This window comes from Pterocles gutturalis, unplaced genomic scaffold (genome assembly GCF_000699245.1).
Source record: "Pterocles gutturalis isolate BGI_N339 unplaced genomic scaffold, ASM69924v1 scaffold40975, whole genome shotgun sequence".
Classification (NCBI taxonomy): domain Eukaryota; kingdom Metazoa; phylum Chordata; class Aves; order Pterocliformes; family Pteroclidae; genus Pterocles; species Pterocles gutturalis.
In genome coordinates, this window is record NW_010142366.1 from 1 (window position 1) to 9,097 (window position 9,097).

The 9,097-nt window shown below is 37.4% G+C and overlaps 1 protein-coding gene across 1 annotated transcript; it reads left to right on the top strand.

The window, feature by feature from the left end:
• Positions 1-433: 433 nt before the first annotated feature.
• Positions 434-8,836, top strand: SMNDC1 (survival motor neuron domain containing 1). Its single transcript, XM_010084332.1, has 5 exons — positions 434-553; positions 4,374-4,516; positions 6,403-6,564; positions 7,543-7,696; positions 8,445-8,836. Exons 1-5 carry the CDS (start codon positions 434-436, stop codon positions 8,580-8,582), a joined length of 717 nt encoding a protein of 238 aa, XP_010082634.1. The 3' UTR covers positions 8,583-8,836.
• The last annotated feature ends 261 nt before the right edge of the window (positions 8,837-9,097 follow it).

Consider the following 9,097-nt stretch of genomic DNA (forward strand, 5'->3'; position numbering starts at 1 on the left):
GGCCCCGGGTGCCGCTGAGGTTTCGCTGGTGTAAACCAGAAGGCTGTGGTTTGTGGCCACTGGAGGGGAAAAAAAAGAGTCCTGCATGGTGGTTTTGTACAGAGGTGGGTAAGTTGGAGGCTGCTTGAAGGGCCGCAGCATAGTACGGTAGGTTGGTTGGTTGGCTGGTTACGCGTTCTCCCTGTGCGCGCCCACAGGCACGTGTTAAAGCTCTATTTTTTAGAAATTTCTTCGGAGGAGTTGAACAGAACAAAAATTAAGATGAGCAGCTATCTGTATTCAGATAGTGTGTTATTGCTACTTAGTTGTATTTTTAATATTCTACTAATAGCTTTTTGTATTGTTTTACTTTACTTGCTCAACAAGACGTGATTCAAAAGCAGCAAGCCTGTTGTTTTGATGCATTGTGTATGTATGTATATGTTTCTTGCAGATGTCAGAAGACCTTGCTAAGCAGTTAGCTAGCTACAAAGCCCAGCTTCAGCAAGTTGAGGCTGCCTTATCTGGGAATGCAGAAAATGAAGATTTACTAAAACTGAAGAAAGACTTACAGGTGAGAACTTGAGGCTGTGAGTAGCTGAAACTTTAGGGTGTTTCCTATTTCCTGTGTTTCATACTTCCTAAATGTGTGCATTGTAACTATATATATATATATATACACACTTGGTGGGTTTATTATTTTATTTTCCCAGAATTTGATACAATTATGGTAGGGTTGGTTTGAAAAAAAACAAACAAAGAGTTGCCTATTCTAAACTTGTCTTGTAGATTAGTAAAAAAAGTAGTAATTTATATAGCAAACTCTTCTACTAAAAACTTTAGCCAGAGTGATGCCAGTGCTTCTTTAGTATCTCTTTTTCTTTATATTTTTTTTAAAGCATTGGTTTTACTATGCTGAAGGCTGATGGGCTTAACATTATGCCTGTGTGCTTACTTTTGAGTTATCAAATCATTTGATCTGGAATGTGTTTATTCATTGCATTCATTTGCAATGATAAAAGCTTTAGAGTATAGTTCACTATACGTTGTACATCTAAGCCTTGTGTTAAGGTTTTTATATATGAAAGGAAAGGAGTTGTGTTCTTCATTTGCTAGCTGCAGTTTTTTAAACCTTTGAGAGCATACTCTGCTTTTAAGAGATAAAACATTTCTGGTCCTTAGAGTATTGTTTGGTTAGAGAAAGACCACCTGCCTAATTTTAAGTTGATAAGTGGTCTTTTAGATTCTTGTGCCTCTAAAGACACACTGGCATATAAAAAAAACGGCAGTACTCTTAAAATGTGTCATGAGAGTTCAAGATGCTGCTTCATTTCTGTTGTGGATTGCTTTAGCCATCAGATCTAAAAATATATGAAACTACCCAGTACAAGATTCAGTAACCACTATTCTGCATGGAAATAAGAGCAATAAAAATGATGCCTCAACCAAAATATGAGTAGTGCCTCAAAACAGTGATCTTTAGAATGCCTTTTAAATTACAAAGGCTTTGTGCCCACAAGGCACTTCATAGATCATCTTAATGTCCTTTGTTGTACACTGTTAAAAGCATGTGTATATTTTTATATTTTTAAAATGCACAGCAAAACTCATATGGGATGATATTTCCGATACCAACACGACCTCCGCTTTGATATGCAGAGATCATTGATGTGAAAGGACAACTTGCAAACTTTTTTATAAAAGCTTTCTGCACAGAATGGGGAAGATCTTTACACTTTCGTCCCCAAAAGGTTTGCTATCCATATGTTCCACCTTGAAAATGACATAATGTTTTGCAGACTTAATATATGCCAACCTAACAATTGTAAAAATGGGTTCCATGCGTCAGTGTCCCAACTAAATAGCTTTCCAATTAGTTCAAAATGATAGCATTCAAATTAGTTCAAAAAGATTGTTACAATGTAATTAAACATTTTTTTCTGTCATAAATAGTGATGTGCTACTGCATTTCGTATACACAGCTTATTCCTGAGTAACAAGATTAAAATAAATATTACAATAATTTTTTATAAATACTTTGGCTTTTACCTTTTGCGTCACTGAGGTGCTTCTAGGACAGTGTCTGTGCAACCAAGGCCCAAACTTACCTTTTGTATCAAGTAGAATTGATGGCAGCTGCCATCTTCTGTAATTGCAGATGATATCTGTGGGTGTTGCATTCTGCAGCGTAGATCCCTCTCTGGCTTTGTAAAGACCGGTTGGTCAGGAAAAGCTTTGTTAAATCTAGCTGGTATTCTCTGTGGGTTGCACCTTTGTGTCATGGGGACGTGGCAGCAAGCCATATTGTTCAACCCATTGGGCTGTACTGGGCTGCTGTGGGAGTCTAACTCATGCTCAGAAATTTTCTTTAAATGAGCTATTCTGTTAAAGGCTTCTTTACAACTATTTCATGGGTCGCAGTAAAAGTAATGTTTCCTTCTTGTGCGCTTAGCACTATGATATGTGAATATCAGATGAAGATTTTCAGTAAAAGTTTCCTATTTGTAGCCTGATGTTTAAGTGACTTTATCAAATTCAGAGAATCCTTGGTAGACTTGTCTGAAACTATTCACATTTGAGGTCTACAATAAGCCGTCTATGAACATGGCAAGACTAGGTAACAGTTTCATATTACTGGTAGTCTACATGGCTGAAATACTCACTTTCAGGTAGCGTGTGTGTGACCTACTTCAAACCATGATGCCTCTTGGATTTGCAGAACACAGCTGTCTGTATGTTGAGGAATAGTTTGAGGTTTTTGCATCCGGGAGGGAAAATTAGGCTAATGTTGTGTGTTCTGTGTAGCGCTCTCAAATTAGGTAACTTGATAACCAAAATCTGTTCTGGTTCAGTTGTAGCATTACTGAAAATGGAGACCGAAGTAGTAGAAGTAATTGTAAGCATGTTTCTCTGCTTCCAGTTGCTGCTGATGGTGCTTACTGTTGCACTTATTAACTAGCAGCTCCTCTAAAACAAAGAGCAGAACTTTTGTTAGGAAGGTGTTGGAAATTCAGTCATTAACAGCTGCAATAGAAACAAACTGTTAGGCCATTCATGCTGGTTGTATTGTCGATCCGATAAAAATGCATGTAAGTTTATGTTGTATTAACTTGTTATTTGGGAACTGCTTATGGTCCTTTAGGTTCCTGAGGAATGAAAACAGCTTCTTTACTGCTTTTTCCTGAGCTAGTTTTTGTATGCCCAGAGCTGGGATGTGAAACTGGGAGGAAAGTTCAGGCTCCACTGACTCTCAGTTGAACACTGTTTATCTGTAACCCTGCCCTAATTAAAATATTTACTGTTAGTTAGGAGAGTGACAATGGTTCATGCTGAGATACTCGAAAGAAAAAAAGAATTTTTCTTCTTTAAGGACTGCAGAGTGGCTTTGCCTCATATGGAGAGTTTAAATGGCCTTTTAGGTGCTGGCTCCTTTGACTTAACACTAGTGAAAACCAGTGGTCTTGATTGCATGGAATGAGAATAAAACACTGACAGGAAGTTGGGGAGGGGTTTTTGCACACTCCTGTCTGGGAATGGGTAATATTTAAAGGAATGGGAAAAAATTGTTACTTTGTTATTTATCTTGTTGGGTTAGCTGGGAAGGTCTGACCTGAAATCTTAAGGTCAGGGAATTTAGAGAAAAACAAACACTTAGATCAAAATGATTTAAGAGAGTCAATTTCTTTAGTATGCACATGAATGCTTTCTATAAAGGAGAGGGCTTTACAGAGTGGCAGTCTTGGAAGGTACTGTTTCACCCTGGCTCTGGGTGCTTCAGTTCAGCCAATCCAGATATTTTTGAATAAACTGAAAAATGCTACATCACTTAGAAATGCTTGTAGTTGTGTGTTTTAGAGATTACTATATATATATAGCTGGGCAGTCCCAAATGGGAAGGGATGGAAGAAACCTGCCAGTTAGAGAGATAATAGAAGCATTATTCATGTTTTGTCTTTAGAGCGCTGTCCTATGCTATGTTGTGTCATTTTTGATCAATAACCAACATCAGGTGCAGCCATGTGTTGAGTCACGCTGTTGATTTTTTTTTTTCTTTAGACTGCCTAGCTGTGTCTTTGTACCTATGTATAAACAACTCATCTAGAAAGAGATGCTATAAAAATAATGGGCTGCATTTTTAAATTTTGAGGAGGGCATGGGCAATTTCACTGCAATACAGTGAAGACCATATCTCTTATCCACATTGGCAATGAGCGAGTTTAGTTAAATGATTAAAAAAAAACCCAAACAAAAAAAACTTAGTCCACTTTATATCAGCTATGAATTTAACACAGTAACTTAAAAAAAGCCAAAACAAACCAGTACGCTTCGGGTAAAAATATGCATGGTAACAGAGTATGAAAAATTATTCTTTGTGGGTTTCTTGTCTTTTCTAGGAAGTCATAGAATTAACCAAAGATCTCCTTTCAACACAACCTTCGGAAACTCTTGCAAGTTCTGACAGTTCTGCTTCTGCTCTGCCGAGTCACTCCTGGAAGGTTGGGGATAGGTGTATGGCAATATGGAGTGAGGATGGACAGTAAGTGTAGAAAACTTCTGTAACAGTTACATGAAATAGTTCAATGGTAAGAGTTTTTCATTCAGTTTGAACTGCCTCTAGGGTGACTAAAAAGCAATAAGAAATTAGGAAAGAAATAGGATATTAGCTATTGTACTCTCTTTATTAAAGGTCAGTATTTCAGATAAAAAACAAAGAGATGTGGGGTCACTTTCTAGAAAAACCCTGTTTGTCACTAACCTTATAAAAGTAGGGTAGCTTTGGTAAGTTATCATTTCCTAATGTAATAAATGGCAGATTTTCATGAACTGATCTGTCAGAGGAATCTTCTGTAAAGGTTTTGGAATGTTAAATTCATAACTTTTCATTGAATTCATATATATGTAACTAATTGCTATCAAGAAAAATCCTTGCTATATCTCAGTTTGTGCCACTGATTAGAAGTTAATTTTTAATTGTAAGTGCTGTTTTGGCTATGAAATAACTAGCTGTGTAATGTAACTATACAATTAATCAACCTTTGGATTTAGTCTCCATTACATTAGGCTGCGTGTAGTGAAGTTCTGGGAACCGAAGCAGATCATTCTGACTTCATAATCTTTGAAATAAGCCTTCTAAAATTACTTTCCATACTGCTAAATGTATAACTGTTGCAGCTTTTAAAATTTTTCTATTTATGCAAGACTAATATCCCTACCATTATCACTTACAGAGAAGCTCTATTGTTCAACAAATGCTTTTCTATTAATGTAGTAACCACATAGAAATTTTAGCAAAGCTATTGATGTCTCGGGTAGAAAACAAACCTAAAAGTGAACAGTTTTTCTGTCACACAGTATTAATGAGTAAAATGCTTTTGTGTTAGAATTAAAAATTGAATCTTACTGTCTTAGGTCAGCATTGGGTCATTCTTTTTGCTCTGATCACAGGGTTATAGGATCAGATCTTGAGGAAGAATGTGCCAGTGTCCACTGAAGTGGATCTTATTAGACTTTAATTGTATTGCTTTTTCTTAAGAGATGAGTGTTTCATGAAGAGCTAGCCAGATATTAATATTTTTTTACCTCATGCAGTTTAAGTTTCCATGTATTTTCATCTAGCTCAACTCAAGATGTTGTTGGCCCACTAAAATCGCACAATAAATTAATTTAGTAAATGTTAACTGGGATATTGTCTATGAAACATCTAATTTGATTCATCTCTTTGCTTTAGATGTATCCTTTTGCTCTGAATTTAGACTCAATTGTTTTAAGTATTTTTTGGAAATGTCACTTGTCTTTTTTTCCTCTTTCCCATTATGAGGTCAGTTTGGTTGACCAAAATGTTTCATACACATAAATACGAAATGGACTGATTTCTGCTAAAATTTCAAAATTGCTATTTTAAATCAATAAGAAAACTTTTAACTTTGTAAGTGTTGAAGGGGGAATATCTTGAAAGCTTCAGTTTTTTGTAATTCTTTTTCCTATAGAGAAAAATGGAACCAAAGCTTTGCTCTTGTGAGCTGACATTTTCCAACACTCCTGAGTGAATTTAGTGAAAGCTGTGTTCTGTGAATGCAGTATTTTGTTGGGTCTTTTTTTTTTCAGTCCCATGACCTGCCAGAAATAAACAAGATCAGGATTTCTGATTAGATTGGCCCCAGTATTAATCATTAGTCTTGATAACTGTGAGGCCATTGCTACTTGATGCTAAATGTCAAATACAGCAGATTCCAGTCCTTGTACTTGTGTCCCTTTTACCTTAAGAAAATAATCTCTGGGTTTGATTTGTGTATTGTCCCTGAAAACTAAGGCCGATATTTACAAACTTGTTACTTAATGCTGCTAGCTGGCTGACAGTGTAGGTGCTGAAGGGCTGAGTATTAAAGCTTTACTCACATGCTTACAGCCATGATATCTTTACAGGTGTTATGAAGCTGAGATTGAAGAAATAGATGAGGAGAACGGAACAGCTGCAGTCACATTTGCTGGATATGGCAATGCTGAAGTTACACCTCTGTTCAACCTCAAGCCTGTGGAAGAGGGAAGAAAAGCAAAAGAGGACTGTGGCAACAAACCCATGTCCAAGTAAGTAACACCCAGACAGAAGTCTCAAAGCTGCTTTGGTGGTTTGTTTTTTTTTTTTTTCCTTTTTTTCCCCACAGCAATAAAAATTGGTTAATGAAATAAAATCTCTCTTTTCTTAAAATTCTACATATCTTTAATATATTCACATATTCAAGTATGTAAGCAGTACTCATTTTCATGGACTGCAGAGAGCCTACAAGTTTCAGGCCAGATGTAGTGCAGGCTCTACTCAGATGTGTGATCTGGCTCACAGCAGAGTATACTTGCCAGTACGAAGGACTTGTGCTTCTCCCCCATCCCTGTGTTAGGATAGCTCTGTTGACACCATTGCTGGGGAGATTGGCTTTTACTCAGTATCCTGCTGTGTCTAACTTAAAAAAGGTATTTTTAAAAGCTGAAAACATTTTTTTTTTCCTGGGGAGTGGGAAAAAAGGCAATACAATTTCAGGGTTTGTTACAGGCAATAATCCTTTCCTGAAGAGATCGTTCTGAGGAGCACTGCATTGTAGCATAGATTGACTCCTTGAACTTCTGTATTTTTACCAAATAACTTGTCTTTCTTCCTTTCATTCAATCCCTGTCCAATACTTGGTAGCTTGAGAGTCCTGCAGACCTCCAGAAAAGTTTGGGCTTTTCACTCAATTGGGCTATTGAAATTTTCCAAACCCTAGCTGCTTCTGAAATACAGAAAAGCTGATAGGTACATTTTCAGTTTCAGAAATAAATTGCGTGCAACCCCGTGGGTCGCTGTATTTGGTACTGTCTTAATCAGGTGGTGGTGGTTGTTGTTATGCCCAAATATACAAATAAGCATGGAAAGACTGGATTTTTTTTTTTCCCTAGAAGTGGAGAATAGTTATGGGCTTTGTTTTCTGTTATTCACTTACGGAAAACTATCGTGCATGTCTGTGTTACAGGGATTTTAGTTTCTTACAGAAAAAGGCACAAACATGAACTGTCTTTTTTTCTTCTCTCCAGAAAAGAGATGATAGCTCAGCAACGGGAGTACAAAAAGAAGAAAGCTTTGAAAAAAGCTCAGAGAATTAAAGAACTTGAACAGGAACGAGAGGACCAGAAAGTCAAGTGGCAACAGTTTAACAACAGAGCCTATTCTAAAAACAAAAAAGGCCAGGTTGGTTTGGTTTTGTCAGTATGTGAATAACAACAGGGTGTAGAAATCTATGCAGTAATTTGGGGATAGAGGAGGAAGTGTTTTTTAAAGGGTTCTAAGGGGCTCATCTTTGGGATTCTGAAGTGTGCCATTTGGTACACTTAAAAGGCTTGGCTTTGTACTGGATGATTTTGGAGGAGTGCTCTTAAGAGGCTGAGCTTGCACTTAGCTTGGAGAGCTGGGCTTACTGTCAGTTGTCAGGTAGTGTTTGTTGGAGCTTAAACCCTGGGAGACTGTCTAAACCTCCAAGTCTGACTTCTTGCTGTGTTTATGACCTGGCAGTGCTAAGCAGTTGCCCTGGAATAGCAAGAATAGTGCAAAAAACGTAGCAAAGACATTTTAAAGCCTTACTCCATTTTTATCATGGCTTGACCAAGAGCTGCCAAACATAGTGATGAAACTTCAGTCTTCCTTATGAACAATTATTAGAGATCATCTTACGAGAGAGGTGAATTTTATTCATTATTGGCCTAACCAAGGTCCTGAGTACCATGATCGCATGTAGTGCTTAGGTGCCAGGAAGTCACCAACTCTGTTAATCTCACCTGCTGATCACGTGCCATAGATGAGCTAGCCTTTAGAAAGCATGCCTATCTATGGAGTGAGAAGTTGAGAATGGTGAGACACTTCAAACTGTAATAATTGTTTGGGTTTTTTTAAGAGTAAGTTAGTAATTACTCAGAAGTGGTGTTTTCTGTTTCATTTGCAGGTAAAGAGGAGTATCTTTGCTTCCCCTGAGAGTGTAACTGGCAAGGTTGGAGTTGGAACATGTGGAATCGCAGACAAACCTATGACACAGTATCAAGATACCTCTAAATATAATGTCAGGCATTTGATGCCTCAGTAATGGGAAAAAGGTGGAACTTCATCTCTGCAGGGCTTTACACTTTTTATCATTATATTTTTCTAAAAGTAAATTATTTGTTGGCACATAGCAAGTAGTCCATTTTGTCACCATCACTTTGGCTTCAGCTGATACAAGCCTTAAATCTCCAGCTATTGATTTGAGCCCCCTAATCATTAAACTCTTTGTAGTTGCATTAAAATACATTCTGCAGGTAAATGCTTTCATGAACTGCTGTTACCTGTTACTCTGAAAGCAGTAGTTATCTGCAGCTTTGATCTCCGGAATCTTCCATTCATACTAGTAGTGAAGTTTTTTTTTTTCCCCTTAAAGAAAAGTGGTGGTATAAAAATGGCAGCTTAACAACCTTCCTTGTTTCTGCAGTCACAGTGCTGTCTGCTGTCTCAGTGACAAGCTCAGCATTACAGAGCTGCTGCATCGCTGGGAGAGAGAGCTAGAATCCCCTTGTAGCTTATACATCAGATGGAATTGCTAAGGAAGTTCTAAATTATTCCCTT